Source organism: Dama dama, chromosome 22 (assembly GCF_033118175.1).
Source record: "Dama dama isolate Ldn47 chromosome 22, ASM3311817v1, whole genome shotgun sequence".
NCBI lineage: Eukaryota > Metazoa > Chordata > Mammalia > Artiodactyla > Cervidae > Dama > Dama dama.
The window spans coordinates 6,387,205-6,405,736 of NC_083702.1; the positions used below are offsets into that span (position 1 = coordinate 6,387,205).

The following is an 18,532-nucleotide window of genomic DNA, read 5'->3' on the forward strand; positions in this document are numbered from 1 at the left end:
AGCACACCACTGGTGGTTAATCAAATACAATAAAGAACATGGAAACGTTTCAAGCGCTTTTCCACCGCTAGGTCGAATATTACCTTGCGCTAAGTTGCTTAGTCCATAAATGTTTATGAGGGCTCAGGGTGCGGTGTGCTGTTTTCTTCTTTCCAGCGCGAGTTTAAATTAGCACGTGCCCCACGGATCCCCAGAGCCCAGGCACCAGTTTCAGAGCCTGGGCGGGAACTGGTACCCGCGGAACCTTTCTCTGCGCTGGTGCCTCGGCCCGCCCGGCGGGAAATACGTCAAGGACCGCGCCGCGCCGCCGGATGTCGGGCCTCGGTCGCCCCGGTGACGAGCGTGGGGGCCGGGTTCCCTCACCATGAGTGTCCGGGTCGCGCGGGCCGCCCGGGCCTGGGCCCGGAGCGTGAGCGGCCGTCGCGGCTCCTCGAACTGGCCGCGGCCTCCGCCGGCTGCTGTGGATGTGGCGGCGCTGCTACGAGAGGCGACAGCGGCGGACGGAGGGTCCCGGGACGCGGAGGCGGCGGCGGGACGGCGGGAGCCGGGCCAGTGCTCTGTGCTGCTCTTCCCCGGCCAGGGCAGCCAGGTGGTGGGCATGGGCCGCGGGCTGCTCCGCTACCCGCGCGTCCGCGAGCTTTACGACGCCGCCCGCCGCGTGCTCGGCTACGACCTGCTGGAGCTGAGCTTGCGCGGGCCGCAGGAGGCCCTGGACCGCACCGTGCACTGCCAGCCCGCTGTCTTCGTGGCTTCGCTGGCCGCCGTGGAGAAACTGCATCACCTGCAGCCGGCGGTGAGGCCCCGGGCTCCCCGCGTCCGACTTCGGTTTGGCAGGTCTTTCCTGAGGTCCCACCTGTGCCAGGCGCTGTTGTAGGCGCAGGAGATAAACTGGCGTAAGCAAAACGAGAATCGGTGCTTGTGTATTAGGGAAGGGAAATAGATCAGTTCAGTCGCTCAGTCGTGTCCGACTGTTTGCGACCCCATGGACTGCAGCACGCCAGGCCTCCCTGTCCATCAGCGACTCCCCGAGCTTACTCAGACTCTTGTCCATCGCGTCGGTGATGCCATCCAACCAATCTCATCCTCTGTGGTCTCCCTCCCGCCTTCAATCTTTCCCAGCATCAGGGTCTTTTCAAATGAGTCAGTTCTTCGCATCAGGTGGCCAGAGCATTGGAGTTTCAACTTCAGCATCAGTCCTTCCAATGAATATTCAGGGCTGATTTCCTTTAGGATGGACTGGTTGGATCTCCTTGCAGGGAGATAGATAGCAGAGAATAAAATATACTGTGAAAATTGCCTAGTGTGTGAAGGGAGTGAAGGGCCGGGTTTCGAATGTAAGTGATCCTCAATCATTTAATGAATTACTAAACGGTTTTAGAAGGATGAACCTTTATGAAGGGTCGTTGAGAAGATGATGAAAGTATTTCTTCACTTGAAGTTGTGGGATGATTTAATATCAAAACATGTTAAGACAGAGCTTTACCCCCATTTCATCCTCACCACAGCCTTGTGAGGTTGGTAGCATTATTTTATGGATGGGGAAAGAGGACAGCAGAGATAGTAATTAGCTTAAGGGGTCCTGTGAAGTCGTGATAATAACATTCATCCAGTGTTTATCCTGGGCCAGGTCTGTGCTGAGCGATTTAGAGCCTTTATCTCCATGTAATTCTCTCTTAGCAACCCTGTGGGGATAGGTCCTGCTCTGCCCATTTCACAGATGAGATAACTGAGGCAAGGAGGTTAGGGAACTCTCCCAGGCTGAGCATCAGATCCTGCTCTCTGACTCTGAAGGTCATGCGCTTAACTTTTGTACTTAGTGCCCTGTGTCTCCATGGGCCTGAGAGGCAGAAGCAGGAGAATCCAGAGCCCTGGGTTGGAGTCACAGCTTATCCACGGAGTCCAACGGCAGGGTTTGACCTCCACTGCCAGGGAAGTTCCTCATCCGTAAAGGGCTGGTCAGTGATGGTCAAAGCCACTTCAGTGTGTTGTCCTCCAGCTGGAGCACCAGGCCAGCAGAACCTGGCTCACTGAGCCACTGAACACCGTCAGCGCGCAAGTGCAGAGCCCCAGACTGAACTCCCCCGAGAATTCGGCCTCATGTTCTTCTGCATCTGTCCCTGCAGGTCATTGAGAACTGTGTTGCTGCTGCTGGATTCAGCGTGGGAGAATTTGCAGCCCTAGTGTTCGCTGGAGCCATGGAGTTTTCTGAAGGTACACAGGAAGGGGATTGATTTGATGCACGGGGTGTTGTCTTGCAGGGCCCACTGAGGAAAGGGGCACTGCCAGAAACAATTCTGGACCTACTCAGAGTTAGAGAAGGGGGCACATGGGTGGAGATGACAGTGGGATCTGAGGACCAGACTTCACCTGATTTTCATCTTGAACGATTCATCAGGGAATTCCTTTCTCCTTGTAGTCTTGTGAAAGCATCTTGCTTTTCTGTCTGTCCCACTGTTCCTGTGCATTCTTGGTCCACTCGTGGACCTCCAGTGCCTGTCATGTGGTAGATGCTCAGTAGGTACTCATTAAGTGAAAGAGAGTAAATCAGTGTTTGATCTTGAGATTAGTTTCATTTCTTAAGGTTTTTGTGTATAAACAGGTAAACATTTTGCTTATAGTTAAGTACAAAGGACTTGAATAGACATGTCTGTAAAGATCTACAAAGAACCAAAGAGTATATGACAAGATGTGCAACATCACCAGTCATTGAGTTCAGTTCAGTTGCTCAGTCATGTCCGACTCTTTGCGACCCCATGGACTGCAGTACACCAGGCTTCCCTGTTCATCGTGAACTCCTGAAGCTTACTCAAACTCAAAGTCATGCTCATTGAGTCGGTGATGCCATCCAACCATCTCATCCTCTGTCATCCCCTTCTCCTCTCGCTTTTAATCTTTCCCAGCATCACGGTCTTTTCAAATGAGTCAGTTCTTCTCATCACGTGGCCAAAGGATTGGAGTTTCAGCTTCAACATCAGTCCTTTTAATGAATATTCAGGACTGATTTCCTTTAGGATGGACTGGTTGGATCTCCTTGCAGTCCAAGGGACTCTCAAGAGTCTTCTCAAACACCACAGTTCAAAAGCATCCATTCTTCAGCGCTCAGCTTTCTTTATGGTCCAACTCTGACATCCATACATGACTACTGGAAAAAACCATAGCCTTGACTAGACAGACCTTTGTTAGCAAAGTAGTGTCTTTGCTTTTTAACATGCTCTCTGGGTTGGTCATCGCTTTTCTTCCAAGGAGCAAGCATCTTTTAATTTCATGGCTGCAGTCACCATCTGCAGTGATTTTGGAGCCCAAGAAAATAAAGTCTCTCACTGTTTCCATTGTTTCCCCATCTATTTGCCATCAAGTGATGGGACCAGATGCCATGATCTTAGTTTTCTGAATGTTGAGTTTTAAGCCAACTTTTTCACTCTCCTTTTTCACTTTCATGAAGAAGCTCTTTAGTTCTTTCTCGCTTTCTGCCGTAAGTGTGGTGTCATATGCATGTCTGAGGTTATTGCTATTTCTCCCGGAAATCTTGATTCCAGCTTGTGCTTCATCCAGCTTGGCATTTTGTATGATGTTTTCTGCATATAAATTAAAGAAGCAAGGGGACAATATAAGCCTTGACATACTCCTTTCTCAATTTGGAACCAGTCTGTTGTTCTATGTCCAGTTCTAACTGTTGCTTCCTGACCTGCATACAGATTTCTCAGGAGGCAGGTCAGGTGGTCTGGTATTCCCATTTCTTTAAGAATTTTCCATAGTTTGTTGGAAAGACTAGAGATCCCTTCAAGAAAATTAGAGATACCAAGGGAACATTTTATGCAAAGATGGGCGCAATAAAGGACAGAAATGGTAGGGACCTAACAGAAGCAGAAGATATTAAGAAAAGGTGGCAAGAATACACAGAAGAACTATATAGAAAAGATCTTCATGACCCAGATAATCATGCTAGTGTGATCACTCATCTAGAGCTAGACATTCTGGAATGTGAGGTCAAGTGGGCCTTAGGAAGCATCACTATGAGCAAAGCTAGTGGAGGTGATGGAATTCCAGGGCTGAGCTATTTCAAATCCTAAAAGATGATGCTGTGAAAGTGCTGCGCTCAATATGCCAGCAAATTTGGAAAACTCAGCAGTGGCCACAGGACTGGAAAAGGTCAGTTTTCATTCCAATCCCAAAGAAAGGCAATGCCAAAGAATGCTCAATCTACCACACAGCTGTACTCATCTCACATGCTAGTAAAGTAATGCTTAAAATTCTCCATGCCAGGCTTCAACAGTACATGAACCATGAACTTCCAGATGCTCAAGCTGGATTTAGAAAAGGCAGAGGACCCAGAGATCAAATTGCCAACATCCGTTGGATCATTAAAAAAGCGAGAGAGTTCCAAAAAAACAACTACTTCTGTTTTATCGACTATGCCAAAGCTTTTGACTGTGTGTATCACAACAAACTGTGGAAAATTCTTAGAGATGGGAATGCCAGACCACCAGCCATTAGGGAAATGCAAATCAAAACCACAGTGAGGTACCACTTCATGCCCACCAGGATGGCTTTAATTTAAAAAAACAAGAGGAAAATAGTAAGTGTTGGCAAGGATGTAGGAACCTCACACACAGATGAAATACAAAGCAGTGCAGCCATTGTGGAAACAGTTTGGTGGATCCTCAAGTTAAACATGGAATTACCTTGTGACCCAGTAGTTCTGCTCACAGGTCTGTACCTAAGAAATGAAAACACATGTCCACACTGGAAAACTTGTACAGAGATGTTTGTAACAGCGTTATTCATATTCATTTCCAAAAGGTAGAAATGATCCAAATGTCCATAATCAGATGAGTGGATAAACAAATTGTGGTAGCTTGATCCAGTGGAATATTATTCAGCCATAAAAAGAAAGAAAATACTGATGTGGCCCCATGGATGAACATCGGAAACATGCTAGGTGACAGAAGCCAGACACAGAACTCACTTATTTTTATATGAAATGTCCGGAATACATAAATTCATAGAGACAACCGATTAGAGGTTACGGGGGGTGGAGGGAAGGAGAAATGGAGAGCGGTTGCTCGGTGGGGGTGGGGTGTTTTGTGGGCTGATGGGAAGGTTTTTTTGGCCGTGCCGGGTGTTTGTTGCTGCACGGGGGCTTGTCTGTAGTTGCGGTGCACAGGCTTCTCATGTTGCAGAGCACCGGCTCTAGGGTGTGGCCTCAGTAGTTGCTGCCTACAAGCCTAGCTGCCTGACAGCATGTGGAAGCTTCCCAGAGCACGGATTGAACCTGTGTCCCAGCCTTTGCTGGTGGATTCTTAACCACTGGACCACCGGGAAGGTCCTGTACATGCTGGATACCACAAATACCACTGCATTTGTGCACTTAAAACTGGTTATATTTTATGTGAATTTCACCTCTTTTTTTAAAATGCATTATAGAAAGAAAGCCTGGTCAAGAAAGTGAAAAAATTTTTCGTATTTTTTCACCCTAATAAAGATACTTTATAGAAATATAGTTTAATGTGTACAAAATTTGCAGAATTATTGACACGTGTTTTTTCACTTGACAGTTTGCAGTCATTTAATGCCTGCCTGGGAAGGTATCCACGTTTCTGTGTGTGCCCTCCTGCCTCCTAACACGGGCTCTTAATGTGTTTGCTCCACAGTTCTGCTTGTGTAAGGGGCTAAAACTCCAGCACAGACATACACAGTGCTGGGAGAATGAAGATGTGTTGAGAGAAAGGGTGCAGGGTTTGTTCCTCTGACCATGTTGTCCCATCAAACCCTGGTCTCGTCCCTTAACTGCTTCTTGGTCTGATCATCTCCTCCCCACCAGGGAGCAGGCCCAGGACCAGGGCGACGCTATCCAGTAATTGCAGTCCATTCTTTTTTCTTCTGTTTTTACTGAACTATAGTGAATTTACAATGTTGTGTCAATTTCTGCTCTTCAGTGAAGTGATTCAGTTATACATATATACCTTTTCATCTTCATTTACCTATGTCTTATCACAGGATATTGAGTGTGTCCCCGTGCATCATAGTTGGCGTCTGCGAGTCCCAAACTCTCGGTCCTCTTCTTCCCCACCTCCCCTCCCCCTTGGCGGCCACAAGTGGTCTGGTCTCTGTATCTGAGTCTGTTTCTGAGGCATGTTCATTGGTGTTGGGGTTTTTTTAGTTGTTGTTTCCATATTTTATTTATTTATTTTTGGCTGCATCAGCTCTTTGTTATAGCGCGTGGGCTTCTCTCTAGTTGTGGCTTAGTTGCCCTGCCGCATGCAGAATGCTAGTTCCCCTACCAGGGTTCAAACCCGCATCCCTGGCATTGGAACGCAAATGCTTAATCACTGAATCATCAGAGAAGTCCCCCTGTGTCGTATTTTAGATTCCGCGTGTGACTGATACCACATGGTACTTGTCTTTCTGACTTACTTCATTTAGCATGATAGTCTCTAGGTTCACGCATGTGGCCGCAGATGGCTTTATTTCATTCTTTTTAGTGGCTGAGTGGCACTCTATTGTATATATACACATCACGTCTTCTTTATCCGTTCACCTGTGGACACGGGCTGTTTCTGTGTCCTGGCTGTTGTGAATCGTGTTCAGTCCGTTCTCACATCATGATCATGGGAGCTGCCTCCCTGGGCACACAGCCCTGTCCTCCCGCTTCACACTTGAGCCACACTGAGCCGGGAGCCCTGCCTTCCAGTTCATCTGCCTTGCCAGTGCCGAGCTTTCCAGTGAGGGCAGTCATGCTTGATTTATGATAATTATGTCATTAAAATTCATGTACTTGTTTGTAGTTTGTACAAGCATCTTTGTACATTCCAAGCATCTAAAGGTTCTTAATTATTTTCCTTGTTCAGCGCCATTTCTCTGAAATAATTTGTAGTTCCCAGTTTTCACTACAGTTCAGGCAGGCTAGATATTATTATCTTCATTGTACTAGCCAGAAATTTGACCTGGAAGGAGGTTATGACTTCCCTTAAGTGATGCAGCTCAAAGTCTTTTCCTTTCCACTCTATGCCAGGGCTTCTCAGCAGCACTGTTGACGTTTTGGACCAGATGACCCTTACTTGGAGGCTGTTTATCGTAGGCTGTTGAACCGCATGCCTGGCCTGTGCCCACTAGATGTCAGTGGCGCCCCCCACCGCCCCAATGATCAAAAGCTGTTTCCAGACACCGCCCTGGGGGGAATCACCCTGGTTAAGAACCGCCGTCCTGCACCAGCCAGCTCTCAGGCAGGAAGCTCCATGGGTTCATCTGTACTGTGCCGGGACTGTGCCTTGCTCCCTGCTGGTTGGGGACCGTCTCTGTGCAGTCGGGTCCTTGGAGTGGCGGCTTGCAGGCTGGCGATGGACCCCAGTGCCCACGTCTCCAGCTTTGTTCCTCAGGTCTGGGCTTCCCTTCTCGATCACGTGCCCTGATTTTTCCAAATGCACTTCTCTCCGCGTAGGTCTGTACGCAGTGAAAATTCGAGCTGAGGCCATGCAGGAAGCCTCGGAAGCTGTCCCCAGTGGTATGCTGTCCGTCCTCGGCCAGCGTCAGTCCAAGTTCGCCGTCGCCTGTCTGGAAGCCCAGGAACACTGCAGGACTCGGGGCATAGAGAACCCCGTGTGTGAGGTGTCCAACTACCTCTTTCCTGACTGCAGGGTGATCTCAGGACACCTGGAGGTTGGTGTTGGCGGGAGCAGCCTACCTACAGCCCGGTCGGGTGCAGAAGGTGGAATTACTGCATACCCGGCGGCCCGCCGAGCCTAGTGGGCACTCTGCTCAACCCTGGTATTAGGAAGTATCTGAGGGCCGACATGTCTGGTGGACACGCAGAGAGTGGGGTTGCCAAGAGCAGGGGCATCCCAGGCCAGGAGGCGCCCCAAACAGAAGGGGCAGTTCTGTGAGCCTGGCTGGGGGCCTGTGGGGTGCAGAAGTCAGGCCGGTGCTGCCCCGTCTTGGCTCAGCTCATCCAGTCCTCAGGGCTGGTCCTGTGCTGTGACCAGGGCGGCTTCGCTGCAGGAAGCTGAGGCAGAGAGGCCAGTGCCCGTGATGGTGGAGGCGGGAGGAGGGCTCACATCTGTTCTCCACTCAACCGTGCTGGGCTCCTCCCCTCGGTAAGGCCTTGCCGGTCGGTGTACAGGGGTCCTTCTGTATCTTCTCTGAATCAGGGAGAGCCAGCGGTTCCTCCTGGGACCGTTCTGAGATGATGGGAAGATCAGCTGCAGTGGCCCCAAGTTCGTCACGGAGCTGGCTATTCATTCCCACTAGTAGTCTTAGAAGGAAGCCCGGAATGGGCCAGGAGGGGCAGGCGTCTCCCTCTAGGGCTCCCAGACAGGTGGGCATCCAGTCCAGGCGGCGACTCCCGGGCTTCCCAGATTCAGCCTTTTGGTGCAGCGGGAAGTACTGTAGCAAAGAGCTTAGGTGCAGCAGGCCCCCCGGGCAGCGGAGCTCTCCCCAGCGGTCGATGTGGAACAGCTTGCCCTCTGCTAGACCCGGGCCTGGGCTGAGCGCCAGGCACAGGAGCCTCTGGACCCTGGGACTGTGGCCTTGACGCCTGGAACTCGAGTGGGGTGAGTCCAGAGACTTCCCCCAGAAAGAGTTAGACCCCAGCAGTGATGCAGGAAGTGCTGCTGAGCAGCTGTCTCCATAGGGGCCGGTGATCAGACAGCTACAGGTGAGGTGGGAAGGGCTTGGGCTGTGGAGTCCATGAGGCCTCTGTTGAGACGCACCAGAGGCACATCCCTCGGGGTGATGGAGACGGATGGAGCATGGTCCTGGGCGTGAAGCACCAGGTCAGGCTGGACTCTGCTGCAGTGACGGCCCAGCCCCCTCTGTGCTGCCCACACGCGTGCATCACCCTCCGTGACGGTTCTCTGTACTGGGCTCTGTTCCACGTGGCTTTTGCTCCAGGGCTCAGACAGCTCAGTGACCTTGGTGTGGAATAGACAGACTCAGGGCACAGGCTAGTGACCTCTTATGAGCCACTGCACCAGCCTTGCCTGGGCACAGGCTACATTCCTGCAGGGCGGGGCCCACGGGGCGGGCCAAACAACCACCATCCAACCGAAAATATCAGCCCCTCGTCCCCTTTGTGGCACAGAGAGCTCCCCTGCTATATTTTTCCGTGTTCCCAATCTCAGGGCTCGGTAACAAGGCAGTAATTGCTAACCCTTCCGTAGGGCTTGTATGCCAGGCATGGTTCTTATCGCAGTCCTGAGATAACTATTGTTGTTATCCCCATTTTGCAGGTGAGGAAATTGAGGCAGAGATGGATAAAGCAAAATTGCCCAAGGTCGTTCAGCTACCATGACTTTCCTTGAGTCTTTGGGATCAGCTAGCTCAGCTTCTGAGCAGGCCATGGGTGGCGTCAGGTTGGAGAGCCGCAGCAGACGGTTTAGTGCATAGGAAGCCCTTTGCTGGATCCCAGGGAATGGCTATCAGGGTCGTATGCCTTGGGCTGTGTCCTGAGGGCTCAGGATCTCTTAAGAATATACACTGTTCAAAGATATTTGCCAAGTATGTAGTGGTTCTGAGTCTGGGCCTGTTAGTCCCAGAGGCCCCTCTGGACAGAGGAGCCCTCGGGGAGTGACTTCGGGCCGCAGGGAAGGAGAGCTTTGGCCTTCTCTAGGGAAGCCCCAGATGAGAGCTTTCAGAGCCTGGATTGGGACATGAGACTCGGAGCCTCCTGAACTGTCATCTTGAAGTTTACAGAGTAACAAGGAAACAAGCTTTAACAGTTATGATGAGTAGCAGGATTAGATAGCGCTTTTATTGTGTATCAGATCCTTTCACACCTCCTGTCTGGTCACTTCCCAGCAGTCTTATGAAGTAGATGAAATTGTGCTCACTTCACGGATGGAATAAAGGAAGTTCAGAGACTTGCCTGGGGCCACTGAGCTAGTGAGTGACGGAGCTGGGACAGGACCGCGTTTCCCGGCCTCAGCTCTCTTTGAGGCCCAGGATGGTCACCTACCCAGGCGGGGCATGCAAATGGTCAGAGGGGCTTCCGGGACACCGACTTTGCAACTGTGCGGGGTGAAATACACGCGTGGGTGTGTAGAGATACACATATTCTCTATGGAGGACTGATGACTTTGGTCAGTGGTGACCGCCTTGCTGTGTGTTTCTTCCCCTGAGATTCGCTGGCTTACACCTCCCTTCTTGTTTCTCCCAGGCTCTGCAGTTTCTCCAGAAGAATTCCTCTAAGTATCACTTCAGACGCACCAAGATGTTGCCAGTTAGCGGTGGGTTCCACACCAGCCTCATGGAGCCGGCCGTGGAGCCCCTGGCGCGGGTGTTAAAGGCGATTGATGTCAAGAAGCCCCTGGTTTCCGTGCACTCGAATGTCGACGGGAACAAATACACGCATGCCAGACACATCCAGAAACTGCTGGTCCGGCAGCTGGTCTCCCCGGTGAAGTGGGAGCAGACGATGCACGCCATATACGAGAGGAAGAAGGGCACCGCGTTCCCCCAGACGTTCGAGGTGGGGCCCGGGAAGCAGCTGGGCACCATCCTGAAGAGCTGTAACCTGCAGGCCTGGAGGTCCTACAGTCACGTGGAGGTGCTGGAGGCCGACGAGGACCCAGAGCAGCCGCTGTAGGGCCTCCCGCGGACCCTGGCGTGGACGGGCTGTGGCCGAGGAGGACTCGGGCTCCAGGGGGCTGAGCCCAGCCTGGCCTTCCTGTCAGGCCGCCACCTCCGCGTGAGCGGGAGGATAGTATGCTTTGACTGCCCTGTGGAAAGCACTAGAAACGAGTGTTTCTTCACACGCCGGTGTCCATCTCTCCCGCCCTTGAAACATGTCTGAGCGCTGGGGAGCTGCAATGTGCTGGTTCTGTGCAGACCAGTGGGTTCCACCCCCGCCTCCCGGGCAGACCACGTCGCCTCCCCAGGCCCCAGGCGGCTCCTCCGTAGGCAGAAGTGTTCTGAGGCCCGGGAAAGCCTGGCCTCTGGCCGTGTGGGCGCCGTGGGCCATGGCTTGAGGCCAGCACCAGACACCCTCCTCTGCTGGCCCAGCCTCCTCTGGACACAACGCAGCCAAAACCTTAGCTCCTGTGCCCCTTGAATCCAAAGGGCTTTAGGACCCAGCGGGCCTTGGCAGCCATTCTGTCCCCATCACTCAACAGTTGGGAGACGGTGCCCCATGTGTTTACTTCCCAACAGAAAACCTCTAGTGCCTACTGTGTGCCAGGGAGCGAGTGGCCTCTGCCTTGGTGGGAAGGAGGGTCCTTCAGCAAGGCGGGAGCAGCGTGGGGAGGGCGGCTGGGGGCCCTGCGTCCTCCCCCACCCCACGTCACCCCTTGCGACTGCAGTCAGCGTGCCTGCTGTGTGCCCAGGGCCGCATCCAGCTCGGGCCGCCCTCCGAGCGTATCCTCAGTCTGCTCCACCCCGGGAGCACGCGCAGGGGCCTGCTCCTGATATCAGTATTAAATGTGATCAGTTCTCAACTTCTGGGGTGGTTTTTTCATTACACAGTGATACTGGGAAAACCTCACTGGGGATGAAATGTCTGAGCTCGTCTTGAAACGTCACTCATGTAGGCATACGTCAAACCCTGAGTAGGGTGTCTCTTTTGTAATTAATTGAAGTCTAGTTAATCTACACTGTTGTATTAATTTCTGGTGTACAGCTAAGTGATTCAGTTAGGTATACTAATATATATACATTCTTTTTCATATTCCTTTCCATGATGGTTTAATCACAGGATAACTGAATATCATTGCTTGTGCTGTATGGTACGATCTTGTGTTTTATCTATTTTATATGTAGTACTTTGTATCTGCAAACCCCAAGCTCCTAAGGGTCTCTCATTTTTAATTTTGTGGTTCTCAACTAGAGTGCTATTGGTCTTTGAGCAGAACCAGCCTTCACTGTGTGGGATGGTCACGTGCTCGTGGGCCGCTGTCCTGGCGCCTAGCGATTGCATGCCAGTCACATTTCTGGGCATTGTGACCCCAGACACGCCCACCCGTGTCCACAGCCCACAGCCCTCCCACAGCTGAGAATCACTGCCACAGATCCTTGTTTGACCAAGGCCTAGGTTTGCATGCCCTTTGGAGCACAATGAAGAACTATTTCTTCAGACTTTGTTTTATTCAGTTCAGTTCAGTCGCTCAGTCATGTCCAACTCTTTGTGACCCCATGGATTGCAGCACGCCAGGCCTCCCTGTCTATCACCAACTCTCGGAATTTACTCAGACTCACGTCCATTGAGTCAGTGATGCCATCCAACCATCTCATCCTCTGTGGTCTCCTTCTCCTCCTGCCTTCAATCTTTCCCAGCATCAGAGTCTTTTCCAGTGAATCGGCTTCTCATCAGGTAGCCAAAGGATTGAAGTTTCAGCTTCAGCATCAGTCCTTCCAATGAATATTCAGGACTGATTTCCCTTAGGATGGACTGCTTGGATCTCCTTTGTTTTGTTAGAGAATCGGATCTTCACAAAGAACTTTGTTAGTTTGTATTTTATTTATTTTATTTTTGGCTGTGCTTGGTCTTCATTGCTGCACAGGCTTTCTCTAGCTGCCCTGAAAGAGGGCTACTCTCTAGTTGCGGTGTGCGGTCTTCTCACTGCGGAGGCTTCTCTTGTTGAGCATGGGCTCGGGAGTTTTGGCACGTGGGATCTTCCCAGATCAGGGATCGCACCCATCTCCTGCACTGGCAGGCAGATTCTTTACCCCTGAGCCCCCAGGGAAGCCCTCGTTACTTTGTGAACAGTTGCTGAGTCTGCTGGAGCCCCCTTGGCTGAGAGCTGTCAGTGACAGGCAGCCTGGGAGACCATGCGTCTCAGCGGTCCAGTCCAGGCGTCTGGCTGTGTCTCGGGTAGCTCTGAGGGGCACAGCCCCACGGGTGGGCGGTGGAGGGCGAGCCGTCCAGGCTGTACGCCTCCCTGCTCCTCTGGGCGCAGCTCTTTGTCTCAGGGACCGCCCAGTAGGAGTCCTGTGGCCAGTGGGTAACCGAATGTCACCCTGCCCTCTGCCTGACAGGGCCAAGCCGGCTCTCCCTTTTGGAAACTGGAGAGTCATTTCTGCTGTTGCTGTGGACTCAAGATTGAGACTGCTTTCAGCTCCTCTGCTCCTATGGAAACTGCCACATTGGAGCAGCCAGAGCGGGTTTCACTCTGGATCCCAGTCTGATTGGATTGGAGGATCCTAGGGTGATGGAAGTCTGGGCCACCTTGGTCAAGTCCCCTGCCTCTGGGCCTCAGTTTCCCCCATTGGGGGCTTGTCCAGGTGGACGGGAGTGAAGTGCTGGCCCTCCACGGCCGGATCTGCATCGGCTCAGAAGGTCAAGTGCCCCGTGGGAGCTAGAGCTGTGGCAAGCAGCTAACCCAGGCCCGGGCTGGCATGAACTGGGAGACACAGTGAGGCCGAGCGCCCCAGCCCGTCCCCACCCCAGGGCCTTTGTACTGCAGTCCAGCTCCCCCAGCCCCTCCTTGGAGAGGACTTGCCTCACCCTCTGCAGGCCCCAGCGTTTTCTCAGTCCCCCGGTACCCTCAGCACATGTCAGACAGTACTCTTAGCTGATGAGTGTGCATCTTTTCCTTCCCTAAAGAGAATGTGAGATCTGAGGCAGGGATCTCTGCCTTCTTTACATCCCCAGAACCTACACCAGTGGCTGATGTAATGCAATTGGGGCTCCTGATACCACAGACGGAAAGAATGTTGCAACCCCCAGGACAGGATGACCCTGGCAAACGAGTAACCCTGAATTCACGCAGGGAGAAGTCTGCCCAGCTAGCATCAGCCACACCCGGAGGCTCCATACGGTGTTTCTGGCTCCTCTCTCCTCTGAGGAGCCCCAAACTCCTTGAAAAGGCATGGGCATCCACATGGGTTACACGGCGGGGTGGGCAGTTTGTCCTGAGAGCTCAAGATGGAACAAGCCGGGAGGACTTCCTGGAAGAGGCACTTCTGGATTTGGCCTTGCCACATCCCTAGCCATTCTGCAGTGGGTCCCTGGGCCTAGGAGTCAGTAGATCACACAGGGTGAGCCCTGGGGTCACTCCTGGGTCTACAAGCTTGGTGGGAATGTGGTACCAGTCTGGAATGGAGAGTGAACTCTCCAGACAAAGCCGGCTGCACAGATGGGGCATCCCGGCCATTGCCTGGGAACTGGGAGATTCTGGGCTCCACCCCCCAGCCCCGCTGTGAGGTTCTCAGGGCCTGACATGGTGACACCTTGGGAAAGGGAGTGAAGTCCAGTCTCAAAACCGTGGAGGGCCAGACCTTGGGGAGCTGCGGCATAAGGCCTGGGTGCGAGGCGGTCCCTTCAGTCATGAGGGTTGGAAGGTGTGCGGTGGGGCGGGCAGGGTCTGACCAGCCTGCTGGACCTGGTAGCTGCTGGGGGGTAGCTGCACCTGCTGGGTCAGCTCCAGGGCCGAGTTGGGGTGAGCGTAAGACTCACCATCCCTGAGTCCTGGAGAGGGTGGAGGACGAGACTGCAGAAGATGCTAGGGGCCGGGGAATGGAACGGGGGTGGGGGAGCTGGAAGGTGGCTCACCTAGCCCAGGGCTGGCACGAGGGGGTGGGGAGAGACAGCACCAGGGGAAAGAGGGCCTGCCTCGCAGGGTCTAGAAACCGCCTCCAGGTCAGGTCTGGGGTGGGCTGAGCCCGCAGGGTGCGGGCCCGGCTTCCTGCCCCGGGTGCCCCTGCCCAGCCCCCTCTCTGCACCCCAGCAGGGAGCCCTGGATGAGCAGATGCGAGGAGGGCAGGCGGCCCAATTGTAAGAGGCACTGACAGCCCAAAGGAAGGACTCCCTAATGGCCGGCTTCCGGCACCAAGGCATGATGAGGGAGTAATCCAGCTCGTGCGGGCCAAGCAGCACGCCGGCCGCGGAAGGTGCAGGAGGGAGTTGGTGGTACCACAGGCGCACTGGTGATGTGGCGCACGCCCTGCCGTCCCCCACACCCCACCAGCAGGATGCAGCCCACCGACCCCCAGAGAGGACCACAGACGGGCTGGAAAGCAACATTTTATTGAGCTCTCTTCGCCCCGCAGAAATCTATTCCAGCAGATTCTCTGTGCCACGGGCATCCCAGACACGGGGGTGTGACCAGCACTCCCCCCGCCGCCCCCTGTTCGACCAGCCCGTGAGAGGGAGGCTCTGTCTCAGGACAGGCCACCGCAGAGCAGGCTGGGGCCGGGAGAGCAGGTCGTTAACCAGTAACGACCCCAGAGGTATAATAAATTCATTTCTCTTACAAAAAAAAACAAGAAAAAAAAAAAAAAAAAAACTGGTATGAACCCCAGTGTCCCAGCACTCAGAGTTTAAATATTAAAAAAAAAAAAAAAAAAGCATCATCGGAAAACAGTTAAAAGACAACAAAACCAAAAACGGGCCACCGCCAGGGTGGTGGTCGAGGGGGAGGGGCCAGCCCCACCCCCACACTGACCAGCTGCTCCGTCAGTGGAGGCGGCACCCCCAGCTGAGCATCGCCACCACCAGCAGGGACAGCGCCAGCTCAGGCCACAGGCTGGGCGACACCTGTGGGATGAAGGTGGCGACAGGTGAGGACCTCCAGTGGGCAGCAGGCCCGCCAGTTCAACCCCCCGCCCCGTGGACATGGGGAACCAGCCAGGCGAGGGTGGGAACGGGGGTGGTGCGGGGAGTCGTCAGGTAATGTGGGGGCCGCAGGAAGGACTGGAGGAGTCTGGGGCCGGGTGACCGGAAAGATGAGAAACACGGGAGAGGTAGGAGCGGACCGTGGCCCTAAGGATGCGGCAGGAGAGGAGGCCAGCCCACTGGGGGCTGCTGGTCTGCTGGGAGAACCAGTGTGATACGGACAGGATGGACTGGGGCGTTCTGCTGCACTGGTAGGGAGGGAAGGGGAGGGGTCCGGAAAGCTGCTCGTGAGGACAAGAGGCAACTGTGAGCAGCCAGTCTGCCCGATGAAGGCAATTCCTGGCAGAGGGGGAAAAACACAGCCCAGGTGAGGAAGCAGATGCGTGCATCCAGCCCATGAAGCACAGCCTCACACCCAGAGGCCCCTGGGGACCAGGCCGCAGTAGAAGATGGGGGGAGCAGGCAAGACGAGACAGTCGGGAGTGACATCCAGAGAGGGCGAGCCCCAAGCAGCTGCTCCAGAGCGGTCACCCCTCGCCGGACGGAAATCAAGGTCAGGAGTTCAAGGCTAGCTTACCCGGTCCCTGAGAGTCAGGAAGCTCCAGAGCCTTCGGTTCTCCCTGAGGTTGGTGAAAGCAGCCATAACGCTTCTCAGAACATCCCTGAGCCCTACGTGGCTGTAGGGGAAAAACAAGCTGCAGGACAGAAAAGGGGGCAGGGCCGTTAGACAGGAAGAGGGGCCAGAGGTGGCCCACAGGTAACCGCTGGGGCGGAGAGGGCCTGTCCCCTCCCACCCACTGTCACCCGGCCCTCTGGTTCTAAATTCACCCCGGTGGGGATCTGGACTTGCGTCCCAGAGGAGTCGTGTTCCGAGCAAGGCCCGGGCCCCTCTGAGGCAGGCTGCTTCCCTGGACGCCAAGAGCCCCTGCCAGCTTGCATCCTGGTCTTTGGTAGTCAAGGCTCTCTCTGGTCTCACCCAGGCAAGTCTGCGAGGCTCTGAGAACGTGCAGGGAAGCTGGCAAATGCTGGCAGCTGAGTCCTCCTGCAAGAACCCCCTCCCCCACGCAGAAGGCTCTGCCCGTAAAGCTGGGCACGGAGCTCCATCCCGGCTCCCTGAGCACTTCCTGTCGTCTTCAGTCAAGACCCTGCGGGAAAGGGGCCGTCTCGGCTTGAGGATGGGGGCGAGAAGGGCACTGGGGTCTGTGGCCCAGGCCGGCTCCAGGGACCAGGGGGCTCTGAGCTCTGGGCTCCCCCGCCATGAGTGGAGCCTCAGGGGCCAGCCCTGGTCTACGGGCGTCCTGGAACCCGCTGGGGCTTGTCACCTGTACGTGGTCATCCAGAAGGGCTCATCGAGCTGGGGCAGCAGCAACCTCAGCTCCATCTCGTCGGCAATGGAGGCCAGCTGCATGGCCAGGTAGTGTGGACTGTCACTGCGGGAGGCAAGGAAAGGGACCTGGGGGGATTGGGCTGGTGACCCCACGCCCCCAGACCCCCAGATCCACCCCCAGATCCACCAGGGTGGGGGCAGGGAACCCTCGCACGCCCCTGCCTCTGGCTCCTACTTTGCTTCAGGAGAAGCCAGGGAGGTCCCATCCCCAGGGGGCTCCCTGGAGCACAGGTGCTGGACCCTGGGGAGGGGGCTGCCCGGGTGGAGCCTGCCCCCTGCCCCCCAGCTTGTGGGAGGGCAGGGAGATACTCAATGCCTGGGGCAGCAGTTAGCCTCCCTTCCCCTCCAAGGTAATCCGAGCGCCCCAGTGCAGGGAGGAGCTCTGGGACGTGTTCCCGGGTCCCTAATCCCGAGCCCACCCCTGATGTCACCACCCCTTCTGAGAAAGGAGGGGCTACCTGGCCCTCCCCCACCACTGACTCCCTGATGGAAACGGAGATGCTCACATTCACACCCTGGGCACCTGGGCCGGCTTCAGCCTTGCTCCCAGGGGGCTGCCCACATTCCAACCCGGTGACTTGGCTGGAAATTCCCCGGACTCCAAGTCCCTCCCAGCCTAGCCCCGGCCACCTGCCCAGTCTGGGCGGGGGTGGGGGGTGGGGTGGGGAGGCGGGGACGGTGACGCTAGGGAGGGCTGGCGGGCAATCAGGTGGCAGGCTGAAGTCAGGGCGACACTGCCCCCAACTCCATCTACAGGGAGGGGAAGGGGGCAGGTTTCCAAGTCCCTCCATCCCTAAGATCTGGACCAGCCCCAAGCCCAAGTCCAAGGCCTAATGGCTAAGAGTTTTCCACGGCCTGAAGTGGGAGGGAAGCCTCTAGTACCCTGGCACTGATGCTGGGACAGTCTCCTCCTCTCTGCCTTGAACGCCAGGGTTCGGAACTGCATCTGAAGCCACCTCCTTCTGGTTCTCTAAAACCAAATCCATCTCTTATGAGGCCTTGACGTGACTGCGGTCAGAAGGGCCAGGAGGCACTTCGTCAAGGCCACGAGCTTGAGTCATTCTGATGGCCCGCACCGCACGGCGGTCCTGGGACTGACTGCACTGGGTGCTCAGAGGGGTTCCTCTATGAGCAGCTCCGCCCAGGGCGCTTGCCTCCGCGATCACACCTGGGGAATTTCCACTCTGCAGCCCTGCCCGGAGAACGCAGAGGACTCTGCTAACCGCCTGCCACAGTCAGTGACCAGGAACGGGGGTGGGCCAGGCCCAGAGGCTTCTGGGACCTACCTGTAGGGGGAGACGGGGTGGAACTCCAAGATACTGGTCACGCCGGGAAGCCCTGAGTCTTGGTCGTCCAGGAAGCCTGGGCCATGGTTTTGTAGGAAGGTGTACAAAAAGAGGTTCCTAGAGAGGGGTCTTGCTTGATACATTTCTTCTCTGGAAGAAAAAAGACAAGGACTGGATGCTCAGAAGTGTGCCGTCTGGGGTATCACTTACTAGTCACCTTACCTCTACCCCAGCTCCCCCTGGCATGAATTCTGCTGTGTGCCTCTGGGAGGGTCACCATGCCTCTCTGTTCTCTCTCATCCATCTCTCAGGGATTTG

The 18,532-nt window shown here is 54.8% G+C and overlaps 2 protein-coding genes across 3 annotated transcripts in view; one reads left to right on the top strand and one right to left on the bottom strand.

Moving 5' to 3' along the window:
- Window positions 1–321: 321 nt before the first annotated feature.
- Window positions 322–11,430, top strand: MCAT (malonyl-CoA-acyl carrier protein transacylase). Of its 2 annotated transcripts, XM_061124373.1 has the most exons (4): window positions 345–793; window positions 2,124–2,211; window positions 7,439–7,656; window positions 10,151–11,430. In XM_061124373.1, the coding sequence occupies exons 1-4, from the start codon at window positions 365–367 to the stop codon at window positions 10,577–10,579; spliced, it is 1,164 nt and encodes a 387-aa protein (XP_060980356.1). In that variant the 5' UTR covers window positions 345–364; the 3' UTR covers window positions 10,580–11,430. The 2 variants fall into 2 exon arrangements, with proteins under 2 accessions (XP_060980357.1, XP_060980356.1); XM_061124374.1 differs by lacking the exon at window positions 7,439–7,656 and having other exon boundaries at window positions 322–793; window positions 10,151–10,316.
- Window positions 11,431–14,965: 3,535 nt separating this feature from the next.
- BIK (BCL2 interacting killer) overlaps window positions 14,966–18,532 on the bottom strand; it is a 33,111-nt gene continuing 29,544 nt past the window's right edge. The window contains exons 6-9 of the mRNA XM_061123922.1: window positions 18,215–18,364; window positions 16,864–16,971; window positions 16,119–16,236; window positions 14,966–15,463 (exon numbers count right to left, since the gene is read on the bottom strand). Of these exons, the coding sequence (XP_060979905.1) occupies window positions 15,383–15,463; window positions 16,119–16,236; window positions 16,864–16,971; window positions 18,215–18,364 (457 nt within the window). The 3' untranslated portion in view covers window positions 14,966–15,382. The remainder of the gene's footprint in view (window positions 15,464–16,118; window positions 16,237–16,863; window positions 16,972–18,214; window positions 18,365–18,532) is intronic.

What these genes read in the sequence shown, in the direction of transcription:
- MCAT (XM_061124373.1), top strand. Translation starts at nt 365, where the DNA reads ATGAGTGTCCGGGTCGCGCGGGCCGCCCGGGCCTGGGCCCGGAGCGTG. An exon ending in TGCATCACCTGCAGCCGGCG is followed by an intron (nt 794 to 2,123) that starts GTGAGGCCCCGG and finishes CTGTCCCTGCAG; the next exon opens with GTCATTGAGAACTGTGTTGC. An exon ending in AGCCATGGAGTTTTCTGAAG is followed by an intron (nt 2,212 to 7,438) that starts GTACACAGGAAG and finishes CTCTCCGCGTAG; the next exon opens with GTCTGTACGCAGTGAAAATT.